The following is an 18,929-nucleotide window of genomic DNA, read 5'->3' on the forward strand; positions in this document are numbered from 1 at the left end:
TCTGTCTTGTAGCAATGGACATCTCCCTAATAGTTCATTGTATTCAGTTGTCTCTCTCTCTCTCTCATTAATTCCGTTTCAATTTTATTTGCATGGAATACATGTGTTTACATTGCCAAAGCAAGTGATATAAATAAACAACAAACAAAAGCGAGAAGACAAAACAATATTAACAAAAAACTATTAGAAATGAACAGTAAACATTGCAGTCACAAAGGTTTGAAAAAGGCATTTCAAGTGTTATATTATCGGCTGTGTACAATGTTTTAGCAACGTGCAAATAGTTGTAGTAGGAATAGTAGGGGAAGATAAATGAACACAAGTACAGGTAGTATTTACAGTGTTGTTTGTGCTCCACTGGTTGCCCTTTTCTCATGGCAACAGGCCACACATCGTGCTGCTGTGATTACACACTGGTATTTCACCTAGAAGATATGGGAGTTTATCAATGTTTAGTTTGTTTTCAAATCTTTGTGATCTGTGTAATCTGAGGGAAATACGTGTCTCTAATATGGTCATACATTGGACAGGAGGTTAGGAAGTGCAGCTCAGTTTCCACCTCATTTTGTGGGCAGTGAGCACATAGCCTGTCTTCTCTCGAGAGCCATGTCTGCCTACGGCGGCCTTTCTCAATAGCAAGGCTATGCTCACTGAGTCTGTACATAATTTTGGGTCAGTCACAGTGGTCAGGTAATCTGCCACTGTGTACCCTCTGTTTAGGGCCAAATAGCATTGTAGTTTGCTCTGTTTTTTGGGGTGATTATTTCCAGTATGTCAAATAGTTATCTTTTTGCTTCCTCATAACTTGGTTGGGTCTAATTGTGTTGCTGTTCTGGGACTCTGTGGGGTCTGTTTGTGTTTGTGAACAGAGCCCCAGAACCAGCTGGCTGAAGTACCTCTGCTCTGGGTTCATCTCTCTGTAGGGGAGGGCTTTGTGATGGAATGTGTAGGAATCGCTTCTTTTTAGATGGTTGTAGAATTCAAAAGTTATTTTGTGGAATTTCATCCTCCAAGGTGTTCTTCAGTTCCTGGTGTAGCTGCAGCCACTCGTCTGTCGATTCTACTTCCTCCTGTGAATCAGTGACATCAGTCTGATTGATTGGTTCATTTATTGATTGATTCATTGCTTAACTGATTCATGGTGGATGGATGGATTAATAGATTGATTGGTTGATTGATTGATGGGTTAGTTGATTAATTGATTGATTGATCGGGTTACTTGATTAATTTATTGATTGATCAGTTAGTTGATTGATTGATTGATCAGTTAGGTGATTAATTGATTGATTGATTGATCAGTTAGTTGATTAATTGATTGATTGATCAGTTAGTTGATTAATTGATTGATTGATCAGTTAGTTGATTAATTGATTGATTGATGGATTGATTGATTGATTGATTGATTGATTGATTGATTGATTGATCAGTTAGTTGATTAATTGATTGATTGATCAGTTAGTTGATTAATTGATTGATTGATCAGTTAGTTGATTAATTGATTGATCAGTTAGTTGATTAATTGATTGATTGATTGATCAGTTAGTTGATTAATTGATTGATTGATCAGTTAGTTGATTAATTGATTGATTGATCAGTTAGTTGATTGATTGGTTGATTGATTGATGGGTTAGTTGATTGATTGATCAGTTAGTTAATTGATTGATTGATCAGTTAGTTGATTAATTGATTGATTGATCAGTTAGTTGATTAATTGATTGATTAATTAATTGATTGATCAGTTAGTTGATTAATTGATTGATTGATCAGTTAGTTGATTAATTGATTGATTGATCAGTTAGTTGATTAATTTATTGATTGATCAGTTAGTTGATTGATTGGTTGATTGATTGATGGGTTAGTTGATTGATTGATTGAGGCTACATTACCTGATCTGAGTCAACGATTCTGGCTGCTCTCACCACTCCGTCATCCTCCATGTATTCCTCTTCATCCTTCATCAGGAGAAAAGGGGAATATGTTACACTCTGTGGGGAAGTTCGAAATGAACTTGAATGTGAAGTATGTACTTATTATCTTTCACACACACACACACACACACACACACACACACACACACACACACACACACACACACACACACACACACACACACACACACACACACACACACACACACACACACACACACACACAACTTTTTATCATTCTCGGCCACCATAATGCACTGGCGACCCAGGAACTCTTCATCATCATCAGATACCATTATGTTGTGCATCTCCAGACCCAACTTGAGATCCAGCCTGTAGGAGATGGAGGAATACGGGGATGAATATCTGGCCACTGGGAAACAGGTGAGATCTCAGGGCTGAGGTTGTTATGGGAAGTAAATTCACTTACGTAGACTTTTCAACAAGATACTGTCTTTTCTCTGTGGGAAAAACAGGCAACAGGGTTAGAGAGACAAACTGAAAAGAGAGAGGAGAGAGAGAGACAGAGAGGCAAACTGAAAAGAGTGAGGCGAGAGAGAGAGAGACACAAACTGAAAAGAGAGAAAGAGGAGTGAGAGACAATCTGAAAGAGAGAGAGGAGTGTGAGAGACAGAGAGACAAACTGAAAAGAGAGAGAGACAGCGAGACAAACTGAAAAGAGAGAGAGACAGAGAGACAAACTGAAAGAGAGAGAGACAGAGAGACAAACTGAAAGGAGAGAGACAAACTGAAAGGAGAGAGAGACAGAGAGACAAACTGAAAGAGAGAGAGAGAGAGGGGTGTGAAAGACAGAGAGACAAACTGAAAAGAGAGAGAGACAGCGAGACAAACTGAAAAGAGAGAAAGAGGAGTGAGAGACAATCTGAAAGAGAGAGAGGAGTGTGAGAGACAGAGAGACAAACTGAAAAGAGAGAGAGACAGCGAGACAAACTGAAAAGAGAGAGAGACAGAGAGACAAACTGAAAGAGAGAGAGACAGAGAGACAAACTGAAAGGAGAGAGACAAACTGAAAGGAGAAATAGGAGCGAGAGAGACGAGAGAGACAGAGAGACAAACTGAAAAGAGAGAGAGGAGCGAGAGAGTGGAGAATAAGTAGTGTACACTCACGGTACAGCAGACCAATGAAACAACAGGTGGTCACCAAGGTAACCAGGAAGAGGAAACAGCCGAACACAACAGCCACCACCGTGGTAGGGAGGTGGTTCAACACTGGCAGAGGAAGAAGAAGAGGTAAACAAACAAAAACAACTTCAAACATCTAAATACAGGCTTTGATTGAACTACATACAACCCATTGACCTTATGTAGAGCCATGTGTCTGTAAGAGTCACACACACTCAATTCCAGTCAAACAAGGACTGTCATGCCTGGGATGGAGAGGAGAGAGGTTAACATTACACATTCTGCCCACACAAGGACTCTCATGCCTGGGATGGAGAGGAGAGAGGAGAGAGGTTAACATTACACATTCTGCCCACACAAGGACTCTCATGCCTGGGATGGAGAGGAGAGAGGAGAGAGGTTAACATTACACATTCTGCCCACACAAGGACTCTCATGCCTGGGATGGAGAGGAGAGAGGAGAGAGGTTAACATTACACATTCTACCCACACAAGGACTCTCATGCCTGGGATGGAGAGGAGAGAGGAGAGAGGTTAACATTACACATTCTACCCACACAAGGACTCTCATGCCTGGGATGGAGAGGAGAGAGGTTAACATTACACATTCTACCCACACAAGGACTCTCATGCCTGGGATGGAGAGGAGAGAGGAGAGAGGTTAACATGACACATTCTACCCACACAATGACTCTCATGCCTGGGATGGTCCAGTGGTCTAAGCCTCTGTGTCTGGAGCATTTGTACAATGTACCGCTGCCAGCATGGGTTTGAATCTGGCCTCTATGTACCGCTGCCAGCATGGGTTTGAATCTGGCCTCAATGTACCGCTGCCAGCATGGGTTTGAATCTGGCCTCTATGTACCGCTGCCAGCATGGGTTTGAATCTGGCCTCTATGTACCGCTGCCAGCATGGGTTTGAATCTGGCCTCTATGTACCGCTGCCAGCATGGGTTTGAATCTGGCCTCTATGTACCGCTGCCAGCATGGGTTTGAATCTGGCCTCAATGTACCGCTGCCAGCATGGGTTTGAATCTGGCCTCTATGTACCGCTGCCAGCATGGGTTTGAATCTGGCCTCTATGTACCGCTGCCAGCATGGGTTTGAATCTGGCCTCAATGTACCGCTGCCAGCATGGGTTTGAATCTGGCCTCTATGTACCGCTGCCAGCATGGGTTTGAATCTGGCCTCAATGTACCGCTGCCAGCATGGGTTTGAATCTGGCCTCTATGTACCGCTGCCAGCATGGGTTTGAATCTGGCCTCTATGTACCGCTGCCAGCATGGGTTTGAATCTGGCCTCTATGTACCGCTGCCAGCATGGGTTTGAATCTGGCCTCTATGTACCGCTGCCAGCATGGGTTTGAATCTGGCCTCTATGTACCGCTGCCAGCATGGGTTTGAATCTGGCCCACTGCTCTTTCAGCTATCTCTCTCTATCCAATCAAAATATATTTAAGAAAAAGACTCGTCTCAGACCAAACCTTTTTTATCGATGTACATCGCCTCACTGCTGATCACCGTAGTGTCATCAAAGCTGTCGGACACCTCACAATGGTACGTTCCGGCGCTGCTCCTCCCCACAGATAACAACAAAATGGATTGCTCAGGCTGGTTTTCCACCCAGTAGAACTCTCCACGGCCTTCGAGAACAGTTCCGTTGAGGAACCAGCGGTACTGGGGAAAGGTTCCCCTCTCCACGGAACAGTAGAACCTCAGGCCCACAATGGAGAAGTTTTCTCCCACGTCGGTGTCATAGTGCATCGTCAGAGCTCCACCTACTGGAACTGGGGGGGTGGGGGGGTGGGGGGGGGGCTTATCATGTGCATACTGGCTATCATTTTACAAAAAACATTTTCACTCTGTAGGGGAAAAGGATGCCATTTGGGATGCAAGCATGAAATGATGAGTTTCAATGTATGAGAATTTATAAGTACAGTGGGTGATAAGTCTAGTGGGTGATAAGTCCAGTGGGTGATAAGTCCAGTGGGTGATAAGTCTAGTGGTGATAAGTCTAGTGGTGATAAGTCCAGTGGGTGATAAGTGTAAGCCTAGTGGTGATAAGTGCCAGTGGGTGATGAAGTCTGTGATAAGTGATAAGTCTAGTGGTGATAAGTCATGGGTTTGTCTGGTCTATGTAAGCTGCCAGTGGGTGATGAAGTCTGGTGATAAGTCCAGTGGGTGACCGCTGCCAGTCCAGTGGGTGATAAGGCCAGTGCCAGGGTTTGATAAGTGCCAGTCCAGTGGGTTTGATCTATGTAAGTCCAGTGGGGGATAAGTCCAGTGGGTGATAAGTCCAGTGGGTGATAAGTGGCCTCTATGTAAGCTGCCAGCATGGGTTTGAATCTGGTGATAAGTCCAGTGGGTGATAAGTCCAGTGGGTGATAAGTCTAGTGGTGATAAGTCTAGTCGTGATAAGTCCAGTGGGTGATAAGTCCAGTGGGTGATAAGTCCAGTGGGTGATAAGTCCAGTGGGTGATAAGTCCAGTGGGTGATAAGTCCAGTGGGGGATAAGTCCAGTGGGGATAAGTCCAGTGGGGGATAAGTCCAGTGGGTGATAAGTCTAGTGGGTGATAAGTGTAGTGGGTGATAAGTCCAGTGGGTGATAAGTCTAGTGGGTGATAAGTCTAGTGGTGATAAGTCCAGTGGGTGATAAGTCCAGTGGGTGATAAGTCTAGTGGGTGATAAGTGTAGTGGGGATAATGGGTGATAAGTCCAGTGGGTGATAAGTCTAGTGGTGATAAGTCCAGTGGGTGATAAGTCCAGTGGGTGATAAGTCCAGTGGGTGATAAGTCCAGTGGGCGATAAGTCCAGTGGGTATAAGTCCAGTGGGCGATAAGTCTAGTGGGTGATAAGTCCAGTTGGTGATAAGTCTAGTGGTGATATGTCTAGTGGTGATAAGTCCAGTGGGTGATAAGTCTAGTGGTGATAAGTCTAGTCGTGATAAGTCCAGTGGGTGATAAGTCCAGTGGGTGATAAGTCCAGTGGGGGATAAGTCCAGTGGGGGATAAGTCCAGTGGGTGATAAGTCAGTGGGGGATAAGTCCAGTGGGGGATAAGTCCAGTGGGTGATAAGTCCAGTGGGGGATAAGTCCAGTGGGGGATAAGTCCAGTGGGTGATAAGTCTAGTGGGTGATAAGTGTAGTGGGTGATAAGTCCAGTGGGTGATAAGTCTAGTGGGTGATAAGTCCAGTGGTGATAAGTCCAGTGGGTGATAAGTCCAGTGGGTGATAAGTGTAGTGGGTGATAAGTCCAGTGGGTGATAAGTCTAGTGGTGATAAGTCAGTGGTGATAAGTCCAGTGGGTGATAAGTGTAGTGGGTGATAAGTCTAGTGGTGATAAGTCCAGTGGGTAATAAGTCCAGTGGGTGATAAGTCCAGTGGTGATAAGTCTAGTGGGTGATAAGTCCAGTGGGCGATAAGTCCAGTGGTGATAAGTCTAGTGGTGATAAGTCCAGTGGGTGATAAGTCTAGTGGTGATAAGTCTAGTGGTGATAAGTCCAGTGGGTGATAAGTCCAGTGGGTGATAAGTCCAGTGGGTGATAAGTCCAGTGGGGGATAAGTCCAGTGGGGGATAAGTCCAGTGGGTGATAAGTCCAGTGGGGGATAAGTCCAGTGGGTGATAAGTCCAGTGGGTCTTGAGTGCTGAGAACAGAACTATAGGTCAAATAATTTGCTTGAAACAGACTGTCGGACAAAGAGACAGACAGATAGCGAGACAGACAGACTTACCAACGTGCATGGCCGTCCACTGACTGTACACCACCCTGTCTCCGTTCTGCGCCTGACACTGTAGAAAGCCCATGTGGAGATCTAGAACCACTGGAATAGAAAACGTGGCGAATCGCTCGTCAACCGTCTCCGTGCTAATGAACTCTGACCTGTTGTAGAGGGAGAAGGTGATGGGCGGAGTCCCGTTGAGTGATTGACACGTGACTAGGGCAAAGTAGGTCCCGCCTCTTTTCTTCAGTACCAGGAAGAGGAGGTCTGGTTCAGACACGAGCTCTGAAAGAGAGGAGAGGATGGATGGAGAGAGTTTTGAACAAGATATCATCTGAATACAGGGTTTGATTGAATACAACCCACTAACTTCACCAAAAATAATGTAAAAAATATGAACATGTGACAGACTCCATTTCAGCTGTCAGGAGCTTTGAGAAATACGCAGTGTGGAGTTTTCCTGACCGCTGGACCTGACCAGGGAAAACTTCTGCCTCCTCTACACCCTAACCACTAGGCTACCTGCCTCCTCTACACTCTAACCACTAGGCTACCTGCCTCCTCTACACTCTAACCACTAGGCTACCTGCCTCCTCTACACTCTAACCACTAGGCTACCTGCCTCCTCTACACTCTAACCACTAGGCTACCTGCCTCCTCTACACTCTAACCACTAGGCTACCTGCCTCCTCTACACTCTAACCACTAGGCTACCTGCCTCCTCTACACTCTAACCACTAGGCTACCTGCCTCTATGAGAATTTCTAACCACTAGGCTACCTGTATACTCTAACCACTAGGCTACCTGCCTCCAGTGGGTGATAACCACTAGGCTACCTGCCTACACTCTAACCACTAGGCTACCTGCCTCCTCTACACTCTAACCACTGGCTACCTGCCTCTAGTGGGTGATAACCACTAGGCTACCTGCCTCTAGTGGGTGATAACCAGTAGGCTGACCTGCCTCTATACTCTAACCACTAGGCTACCTGCCTCTACACTCTAACCACTAGGCTACCTGCCTCCTCTACACTCTAACCACTAGGCTACCTGCCTCTAGTGGGTGATAACCACTAGGCTGACCTGCCTGATAATAGTCTAACCACTAGGCTACCTGCCTCTACACTCTAACCACAGGCTACCTGCCTCCAGTCTACACTCTAACCACTAGGCTACCTGCCTCCTCTGATCTAACCACTAGGCTGCCTGCCTCTACACTCTAACCACTAGGCTACCTGCCTCCTCTACACTCTAACCACTAGGCTGCCTGCCTCTACACTCTAACCACTAGGCTACCTGCCTCCTCTATACTCTAACCACTAGGCTGCCTGCCTCTATACTTGGGTAAACACATTCTGAAGGGAAATAACAGGGCAGAATGTTTTGCGTCTGAGTTCTTCAATAAAAACAAACTTTAGAAAGGGGGTCTTTAACCTGTCTCCTCTCCTTCATCTTTAACCTGTCTCCTCCCCTTCATCTTTAACCTGTCTCCTCTCCTTCATCTTTAACCTGTCTCCTCCCCTTCATCTTTAACCTGTCTCCTCTCCTTCGTCTTTAACCTGTCTCCTCCCCTTCGTCTTTAACCTGACTCCTCCCCTTCATATTTAACCTGTCTCCTCCCCTTCATCTTTAACCTGTCTCCTCCCCTTCATCTTTAACCTGTCTCCTCCCCTTCATCTTTAACCTGTCTCCTCCCCTTCATCTTTAACCTGTCTCTCCCCTTCATCTTTAACCTGTCTCCTCCCCTTCATCTTTAACCAGTCTCCTCCCCTTCATCTTTAACCTGTCTCCTCCCCTTCATCTTTAACCTGTCTCCTCCCCTTCATCTTTAACCTAGTCTCCCCCTTCATCTTTAACCAGTCTCCTCCCCTTCATCTTTAACCTGTCTCCTCCTTCATCTTTAACCTGTCTCCTCCCCTTCATCTTTAACCTGTCTCCTCCCCTTCAGTGGGATAAGTCCAGCTTTAACCTGTCTCCTCCCCTTCATCTTTAACCTGTCTCCTCCCCTTCATTTTTAACCTGTCTCCTCCCCTTCATCTTTAACCTGTCTCCTCCCCTTCATCTTTAACCTGTCTCCTCCCCTGGGGGATAAGTCCAGTGGGGATCTCCTCCCCTTCATCTTTAACCTGTCTCCTCCCCTTCATCTTTAACCAGTCTCCTCCCCTTCATCTTGAACCAGTCTCCTCCCCTTCATCTTTAACCAGTCTCCTCCCCTTCATCTTGAACCTGTCTCCTCCCTTCATCTTGAACCTGTCTCCTCCCCTTCATCTTTAACCTGTCTCCTCCCCTTCATCTTTAACCTGTCTCCTCCCCTTCATCTTGAACCAGTCTCCTCCCCTTCATCTTTAACCTGTCTCCTCCCCTTCATCTTTAACCTGTCTCCTCCCCTTCATCTTGAACCAGTCTCCTCCCCTTCATCTTGAACCAGTCTCCTCCCCTTCATCTTGAACCAGTCTCATCCCCTTCATCTTTAACCTGTCTCCTCCCCTTCATCTTTAACCTGTCTCCTCCCCTTCATCTTTAACCTGTCTCCTCCCCTTCATCTTTAACCTGTCTCCTCCCCTTCATCTTTAACCTGTCTCCTCCCCTTCATCTTTAACCTGTCTCCTCCCCTTCATCTTTAACCTGTCTCCTCCCCTTCATCTTTAACCAGTCTCCTCCCCTTCATCTTGAACCAGTCTCCTCCCCTTCATCTTTAACCAGTCTCCTCCCCTTCATCTTGAACCTGTCTCCTCCCCTTCATCTTGAACCTGTCTCCTCCCCTTCATCTTTAACCTGTCTCCTCCCCTTCATCTTTAACCAGTCTCCACCCCTTCATCTTGAACCAGTCTCCTCCCCTTCATCTTTAAACTGTCTCCTCCACTTCATCTTTAACCTGTCTCCTCCCCTTCATCTTGAACCTGTCTCCTCCCCTTCATTCTTAACCCTTCTCCTCCCCTTCATCTTTAACCTGTCTCCTCCCCTTCATCTTGAACCAGTCTCCTCCCCTTCATCTTTAAACTGTCTCCTCCCCTTCATCTTTAACCTGTCTCCTCCCCTTCATCTTGAACCAGTCTCCACCCCTTCATCTTGAACCAGTCTCCTCCCCTTCATCTTGAACCCAGTCTCCTCCCCTTCATCTTTAACCTGTCTCCTCCCCTTCATCTTTAACCTGTCTCCTGCCCCTTCATCTTTAACCTTTCTCCTCCCCTTCATCTTTAACCAGTCTCCTCCCCTTCATCTTGAACCAGTCTCCTCCCCTTCATCTTTAACCAGTCTCCTCCCCTTCATCTTGAACCTGTCTCCTCCCCTTCATCTTTAACCTGTCTCCTCCCCTTCATCTTTAACCTGTCTCCTCCCCTTCATCTTTAACCTGTCTCCTCCCCTTCATCTTTAACCAGTGTCCTCCCCTTCATCTTTAAACTGTCTCCTCCCCTTCATCTTTAAACTGTCTCCTCCCCTTCATCTTGAACCAGTCTCCTCCCCTTCATCTTTAACCTGTCTCCTCCCCTTCATCTTTAACCTGTCTCCTCCCCTTCATCTTTAACCTGTCTCCTCCCCTTCATTTTTAACCTGTCTCCTCCCCTTCATCTTTAACCTGTCTCCTCCCCTTCATCTTTAACCCTAGTCTCCTCCCCTTCATCTTTAACCTGTCTCCTCCCCTTCATCTTTAACCTGTCTCCTACCCCTTCATCTTTAACCTGTCTACCTCCCCTTCATCTTTAACCAGTCTCCTCCCCTTCATCTTGAACCAGTCTCCTCCCCTTCATCTTTATCCAGTCTCCTCCCCTTCATCTTGAACCTGTCTCCTCCCCTTCATCTTGAACCTGTCTCCTCCCCTTCATCTTTAACCTGTCTCCTCCCCTTCATCTTTAACCTGTCTCCTCCCCTTCATCTTGAACCAGTCTCCTCCCCTTCATCTTTAACCTGTCTCCTCCCCTTCATCTTTAACCTGTCTCCTCCCCTTCATCTTGAACCAGTCTCCTCCCCTTCATCTTGAACCAGTCTCCTCCCCTTCATCTTGAACCAGTCTCATCCCCTTCATCTTTAACCTGTCTCCCCCCTTCATCTTTAACCTGTCTCCTCCCCTTCATCTTTAACCAGTCTCCTCCCCTTCATCTTTAACCAGTCTCCTCCCCTTCATCTTGAACCTGTCTCCTCCCCTTCATCTTGAACCTGTCTCCTCCCCTTCATCTTTAACCTGTCTCCTCCCCTTCATCTTTAACCTGTCTCCTCCCCTTCATCTTTAACCTGTCTCCTCCCCTTCATCTTTAACCTGTCTCCTCCCCTTCATCTTTAACCAGTCTCCTCCCCTTCATCTTTAACCTGTCTCCTCCCCTTCATCTTGAACCAGTCTCCTCCCCTTCATCTTTAAACTGTCTCCTCCCCTTCATCTTTAACCTGTCTCCTCCCCTTCATCTTGAACCAGTCTCCACCCCTTCATCTTGAACCAGTCTCCTCCCCTTCATCTTGAACCAGTCTCCTCCCCTTCATCTTTAACCTGTCTCCTCCCCTTCATCTTTAACCTGTCTCCTCCCCTTCATCTTTAACCTGTCTCCTCCCCTTCATCTTTAACCTGTCTCCTCCCCTTCATCTTGAACCTGTCTCCTCCCCTTCATCTTTAACCTGTCTCCTCCCCTTCATCTTTAACCTGTCTCCTCCCCTTCATCTTTAACCTGTCTCCTCCCCTTCATCTTTGTCTCCTCCCCTTCATCTTCATCATTTAACCTGTCTCCTCCCCTTCATCTTTAACCTGTCTCCTCCCCTTCATCTTGAACCCTCCCCTTCATCTTTAACCTGTCTCCTCCCCTTCATCTTTAACCTGTCTCCTCCCCTTCATCTTTAACCTGTCTCCTCCCCTTCATCTTTAACCTGTCTCCTCCCCTTCATCTTTAACCTGTCTCCTCCCCTTCATCTAACCTGTCTCCTCCCCTTCATCTTTAACCTGTCTCCTCCCCTTCATCTTTAACCTGTCTCCTCCCCTTCATCTTGAACCTGTCTCCTCCCCTTCATCTTTAACCTGTCTCCTCCCCTTCATCTTTAACCTGTCTCCTCCCCTTCATCTTTAACCTGTCTCCTCCCCTTCATCTTTAACCTGTCTCCTCCCCTTCATCTTGAACCTGTCTCCTCCCCTTCATCTTTAACCTGTCTCCTCCCCTTCATCTTTAACCTGTCTCCTCCCCTTCATCTTTAACCTGTCTCCTCCCCTTCATCTTTAACCTGTCTCCTCCCCTTCACCTACACTGATTGAAGTGGATTTAACAGGTGACATCAATAAGGGATCATAGCTTTCACCTGGTCAGTCTATGTTTACATTTTTTGTCATTTAGCAGAGGTCCTTATCCAGAACAACAGTCAGTGCTTACAGAGGTCCTTATCCAGAACAACAGTCAGTGCTTACAGAGGTCCTTATCCAGAACAACAGTCAGTGCTTACAGAGGTCCATATCCAGAACAACAGTCAGTGCTTACAGAGGTCCATACAGAGGTCCTTAGGTCCCAGAACAACCATACAGAGGTCCATATCCAGAACAACAGTGAGTGCTTACAGAGGTCCATATCCAGAACAACAGTGAGTGCTTACAGAGGTCCTTATCCAGAACAACAGTCAGTGCTTACAGAGGTCCTTATCCAGAACAACAGTCAGTGCTTACAGAGGTCCTTATCCAGAACAACAGTCAGTGCTTACAGAGGTCCTTATCCAGAACAACAGTCAGTGCTTACAGAGGTCCTTATCCAGAACAACAGTCAGTGCTTACAGAGGTCCTTATCCAGAACAACAGTCAGTGCTTACAGAGGTCCTTATCCAGAACAACAGTCAGTGCTTACAGAGGTCCTTATCCAGAACAACAGTGAGTGCTTACAGAGGTTCTTATCCAGAACAACAGTGAGTGCTTACAGAGGTTCTTATCCAGAGCAACTTACCATACTGAGTGCTTACTTTTTTGTACTGGTCACCCTTGGAAATCAAATCCACAACCCTGGCGTTGCAAGCGCCAAGCTCTACTAACTGAGTGCTACAGGGAGGTGGTCATTTAGGAAGGTTACCTTCACGTTCTTTGGCACAGGGACTATGGGGGTCTGCTTGAAACATGTTGGTGTTACAGACTAGGTCAGGAAGAGGTTGAAAACGTGCCAGTTGGTCTGCTCATGCCACCCTGATTCTAGATCCAGGGTGAAGTTTCCCCATAGAACAGTGGTTCCCAACCAGGGGTACTAGGACCGCTGGGGGTACTTGGCCTACCCACAGGGGGTACTTGAGAAGTCTGATGAGACCGCAGGCCTGCTGGTAAAATGCACATGAGGGGTACTACGGGCAGAACAAAATTCAGTTAGTGGTACAGTAACCAAAAAGGTTGAGAACCACTGCCATAAAGAATAATAGAGGACTCTTCTTTGTATCTGTCCCATTATGACATCTGTGAGAGCACGGGCAGCACCATTGAGAGCATCTCCATTTTGAAGTAGTCAATTTTCTTCCTCTACTAATTCTACGAGTTGGTAAACAAACTGAAATGGTGCATACCACCACCTAGAGTGTGTTGTTTGAACAGATATAAAGCCAAGGTTGGTGATTTACTGTCACCTGCAGTCATGGAATGTTTGTTCACGAGCATCATTCATTGGCTGTTCCCTCCTGATGACCAGGATGGAATGATGTGATCCTTCCTTAAACCCATAGGAAGTCCCACCCAGTTGACTAATTCAAAATGGTGAAATCCCTCTATGTTGCTACCCATGTTAAAACATTTTTTTTGTGGCACTAGAGCCCTCTATCTATCTCTATGAGTACACCCTAGGTACAGATTTAGGATCAGCTTCCCTTCCCCAAGCCTTAAGCATTAGTGTGGAAAATGCAAAACTGACTCAAGATCAGCATCTGGGGGCAACTTCACCCTACTCCATAATTATGTGATACAAATGACCCCTGACCCTGACCTTTGACCTTGATGACCTTGGCAGTGCTCCTGGAGGAGTAGACCGTGGTGATGTTGAGTTGGTTGGTAGCAACACAGGTGTACTCCCCGCTGTCCTGGGGCACCATCCTGTAGTAGTGCATACAAATACAGATACTGTCAACAATATTTCCAGTGAGTTTTCACATATAAGAAGCTAAATAATAAAACATTGACAAAGATCTATGTGACTGGAATGGTGTATTTGTCAATAAATATATCAGTTCTCTTCAGTTGTTTGCATATCCAATGCACCCCTGATCTAAGATGCATCTTCAGGTGGGCACAAATGAACCTCTGAAAGACAAACACAAGACAGACCAGACAGACCTGTAATAACAGACCATCCACAATACAGTACCTGTAGATGAAGAGTTGTTCCTGTGTCTGATTGTGTAAAGGAGACAGGGGGAGGGGCTTCCCATCCACCAGCCACTGGTAGGAGACGTGGGTCCCTTTGGCGATGTTACAACGTAGGGACAGTGGCTTCCCTTCGTAGAACTCCACAGACCCTGATTGGACTACAACCTCTGCACCATTGACTGGGTCTGTGGGAGAACACATACAACCATGCAGTAGAACCATTCTTAGCACCATAGAATCTGATAATGTTGTGTTCTAATTCTAGGAGGGCATTTTAGATCTGTGAAAACATTTTAGTTCTATTAAGACATTGTAATTGTATAAAGACATTCAAATACTATGAGGACATTCTAGTTCAATGAAGAAATTTGCATTATCTGAGGACATTCTAGTTATATGAGTACATTCTAGTTCTATGAGTACATTCTAGTTCTATGAGTACATTCTAGTTCTATGAGTACATTCGAGTTCTATGAGTACATTCTAGTTCTATGAGTACATTCTAGTTCTATGAGTACATTCTAGTTCTATGAGTACATTCTAGTTCTATGAAGACATTGTAAACGCAGCAAAAAAAGAAACGTCCTCACTGTCAACTGTGTTTATTTTCAGCAAACTAAACATGTGTAAATATTTGTATGAACATAAGGTTCAACAACTGAGACATAAACTGAACAAGTTCCACAGACATGTGACTAACAGAAATGGAATAATGTGTCCCTGAACAAAGGGGGGTCAAAATCAAAAGTAACAGTCAGTATCTGGTGTGGCCACCAGCTGCATTAAGTACTGCAGTGCATCTCCTCATGGACTGCACCAGATTTTCCAGGTCTTGCTGTGAGATGTTTCCCCACTCTTCCACCAAGGCACCTGCAAGTTCCCGGACATTTCTGGGGGGAACGGTCCCAGACGTGATCAATGGGATTGAGATCCGGGGTCTTCGCTGGCCATGGCAGAACACTGACATTCCTGTCTTGCAGGAAATCACTCACAGAACGAGCAGTATGTGGCATTGTCATGCTGGAGGGTCATGTCAGGATGAGTCTGCAGGAAGGGTACCACATGAGGGAGGAGGATGTCTTCCCTGTAACGCACAGATTTGAGATTGCCTGCAATGAAAACAAGCTCAGTTCGATGATGCTGTGACACACCGCCCCAGACCATGACGGACCCTCCACCTCCAAATCGATCCCTCTCCAGAGTACAGGCCTCGGTGTAACGCTCAACAATAAACACGAATCCGACGATCACCCTCGGGGAGACAAAACCGCGACTCGTCAGTGAAGAGCACTTTTTGCCAGTCCTGTCTGGTCCAGCGAAGGTGGATTTGTGCCCATAGGCGATGTTGTTTATACAGCTCATTGAGTGGCCTTATACAGCTCGTTGAGTGGCCTTATACAGCTCGCTGAGTGGCCTTATACAGCTCGCTGAGTGGCCTTATACAGCTCGCTGAGTGGCCTTATACAGCTCGCTGAGTGGCCTTATACAGCTCGCTGAGTGGCCTTATACAGCTCGCTGAGTGGCCTTATACAGCTCGCTGAGTGGCCTTATACAGCTCGCTGAGTGGCCTTATACAGCTCGCTGAGTGGCCTTATACAGCTCGCTGAGTGGCCTTATACAGCTCGCTGAGTGGCCTTATACAGCTCGTTGAGTGGCCTTATACAGCTCGTTGAGTGGCCTTATACAGCTCGCTGAGTGGCCTTATACAGCTCGCTGAGTGGCCTTATACAGCTCGCTGAGTGGCCTTATACAGCTCATTGAGTGGCCTTATACAGCTCGTTAAGTGGCCTTATACAGCTGGCCTTATACTGAGTAGCCTTATACAGCTCGTTAAGTGGCCTTATACAGCTCGCTGAGTGGCCTTATACAGCTCATTGAGTGGCCTTATACAGCTCATTGAGTGGCCTTATACAGCTCGCTGAGTGGCCTTATACAGCTGGCTGAGTGGCTTTATACAGCTCGCTGAGTGGCCTTATACAGCTCGCTGAGTGGCCTTATACAGCTCGTTGAGTGGCCTTATACAGCTGGCTGAGTGGCTTTATACAGCTCGCTGAGTGGCCTTATACAGCTGGCTGAGTGGCTTTATACAGCTCGCTGAGTGGCCTTATACAGCTGGCTGAGTGGCTTTATACAGCTCGCTGAGTGGCCTTATACAGCTTATACAGAAAATAATCTTCGTCCAGTTTGAGGTCACTGTTCTTATAATCACTGTTCATATATCCAGAAGCTATTTTCGGTCATAAGAGACAGTAGCATCAACATTATGTATAAAATAAGTTACAAACAATGCGAAAAACACACAACTGGATAGGAGCCCGTAAAATGGCGGCCATCCCCTCTGGCGCCATTCTTCCAGGACAAAACAGAGGTATTAATACAGGGTCTACGACTCACCGACTACTCTGAGGTGGTGTCTTTGACTGACAGTGGGGTGTATTACTGTGTTGTTCTGGACGCTGGCTACACACACCATGTAGCCCTCGTAGGAAGCAGTGATGAACAGAGGGAAATTGGCCTTCTCACCAGACAGAGCACTGTAGAAGCCTAAGGCCTTTGACCGGTCACCTTCCCTGAGGACAGATTACAGTAATGGATTGGATTCATAACAGTGGTAAAAATGTATATTTTATTGTGTTGTTTACATGGCATTATATTGACAGGGTTCTGTAGAAACTTAAAGCTGCAATTTGTAACTTTTTGAGGGCGACCCAACCAAATGCACATAGAAATGTGAGTTACAGATCTGTAATCCTCATTAAAATCCCATCTCAGAAGCGGTAGATCTGTTCTATGTGTGCTATTTCTATGCTTCCCGTTCTTAAGTTTTGCTTTTGCATCTTTTACTTTCAGTTTTGTACACCAGCTTCAAACAGCTGAAAATACTATATTGGTAATGTGAAATATATTTCACAGCTGTTTAGGCTACAATGATTCTCTACACTATACATGCTTGTTTTGTCACATAAACTGAAATTAGGCAAACTATTCGAATTTTAACAACCAGGAAATTCCGGAACGATTTCTGCATTGTGCATCTTTAAGGTCTTGTCTCATGTGAGTTTCAAATTGACCCCTAGAACCCTACCCCCTAGGCACTGCATTCGATTGATTAGCCTACTTGCCTACTGATATATTCATATTGACAACACCTCCTTTCAGATCTCCAGTACTTAGGGTCTTGAGGTAGATATTGTAGCAATCTTAACCAAACACTTAGCAAGCTGGTCAAGAGGTTCGGAAAAGGATCTTTTGGCGTAACAACTAAGGTTTTGGGTTGACAGTCGTTTGAGTCTCGGTCAGGGCTACCCCCTGAATTCACTACAATACAGCAACACCCACCTGAATAGCTGGTAGAGGAGGGACTCTTCTTTAGGGTAACGCAGAACTTCACACTGGAATTCTTCTACAGTCTTCTCTAGGGCTGTTGAGGGGCCGTACAGCAACGGTCTGCCGAGGACTGAGGCTCCTGGGACTGAGGCTCCTGGGACGGGGACAACACAACACAGTCAGACACACACACACACACACACACACACACACACACACACACACACACACACACACGCACACACACACACACACACACACACACACACACACACACACACACACACACACACAACAAAAAAATTGGCACAAAACGTACTTGTCTCCTGGCAGAAGGTGTAGAAACCTTCAGAGAAGAAGAAAAAGAAGACTGTTGGTGTTCTATAAAATAATCATCTGAAAGCCATAATAACAAGTACAGCACGACTCACCCAGTAAAACTACTACTGTTGTTCTGAGAGTAGTCATCTTCTCTCCTTCCTCCGTATCCACAAAACCCAATTTGACTGGAAGTTTGTTTTTGACTGAAGAAGCAGATATGGACTTGCATCCGTGTGTGTGTAAAGGTTTGAATGTGTTTACATTTGTTGTGCGTGTGTGTGTACTGCAGTTAGTGGTTGGAGGGGTTAGTGGTTATGGAGGGTGGTGAGAGTGAATGAATGGTGGAGACAGAGAGAGAGAGCAGGATGTGGGGGGCCGATAAAAATAACAGAAAGAAAGGTTAGGACCTAGTAACCTACACGCCCCACTACACACACCAGACACACCCAGCAGACACACACACACACACACACCAGACACACACACATGTGCACAGAACTGATAGTACTGTACACCGTCCCCCTCCCTTATACCCCCTCTCTCCAACAGCAGTTCCACAAAAACACAACTTGTTTCAAATTTCGCAACTTTATTAACACACGAGATGTAGCATTACATTTTGTATTGTTTCAGTATTGATAACAATTCTTCCATTAAAAGTCATAAAACATTTGAAAAGACAATTTACAGTCTTCATTTTTTGCACATTGGTGCAATTTTCACATGTGGTACATTTTCATAAGTATGTGGTACATTTTCTCAACTCTTAGACTCTAAACAGATAATCAAAATGTCACGTGGTCAAAACTCTAAGCACATTTTCCATTGACTGAGTACTACAAACAAATTCACAACGTCACTTGTTCACTGCACCAAATCACTCTTTCAATTTGCACACATATTCAAGTATTCAAGTATTCAAGTATCTGCCTTTCAAAATGCAATATTCACTTTACTTTTGATATGATTTTCTTGTCATTTGTCTATCGCTTAATCAAACGGCTCAAAACGGATAACTACTGAACCAAAATGGAGTAGTGCTTAGCTTACCTACAGTGCCTTGCGAAAGTATTCGGCCCCCTTGAACTTTGCGACCTTTTGCCACATTTCAGGCTTCAAACATAAAGATATAAAACTGTATTTTTTGTGAAGAATCAACAACAAGTGGGACACAATCATGAAGTGGAATGACATTT

The 18,929-nt window shown here is 45.7% G+C and overlaps 1 protein-coding gene and 1 long non-coding RNA gene across 2 annotated transcripts; both read right to left on the reverse strand.

Moving 5' to 3' along the window:
- Positions 1-67: 67 nt before the first annotated feature.
- On the reverse strand, positions 68-18,117 carry si:dkey-93h22.7 (platelet endothelial cell adhesion molecule). Its single transcript, XM_052526102.1, has 13 exons — positions 17,844-18,117; positions 17,732-17,758; positions 17,425-17,566; positions 16,480-16,655; positions 14,084-14,270; positions 13,668-13,812; positions 6,801-7,209; positions 4,555-4,857; positions 3,057-3,158; positions 2,359-2,389; positions 2,177-2,261; positions 1,887-1,952; positions 68-1,070 (listed from the first exon to the last, which is right to left on the reverse strand). Exons 1-13 carry the CDS (start codon positions 17,878-17,880, stop codon positions 981-983), a joined length of 1,800 nt encoding a protein of 599 aa, XP_052382062.1. The 5' UTR covers positions 17,881-18,117; the 3' UTR covers positions 68-980.
- On the reverse strand, positions 7,984-11,786 carry LOC127932648 (uncharacterized). Its single transcript, XR_008146284.1, has 5 exons — positions 11,688-11,786; positions 11,319-11,418; positions 10,894-10,943; positions 9,264-9,538; positions 7,984-8,222 (listed from the first exon to the last, which is right to left on the reverse strand). It is a non-coding gene; the product is annotated as an uncharacterized LOC127932648 (long non-coding RNA).
- Positions 18,118-18,929: the final 812 nt, after the last annotated feature.

This window comes from Oncorhynchus keta, chromosome 10, assembly GCF_023373465.1.
Source record: "Oncorhynchus keta strain PuntledgeMale-10-30-2019 chromosome 10, Oket_V2, whole genome shotgun sequence".
Taxonomy (NCBI): domain Eukaryota; kingdom Metazoa; phylum Chordata; class Actinopteri; order Salmoniformes; family Salmonidae; genus Oncorhynchus; species Oncorhynchus keta.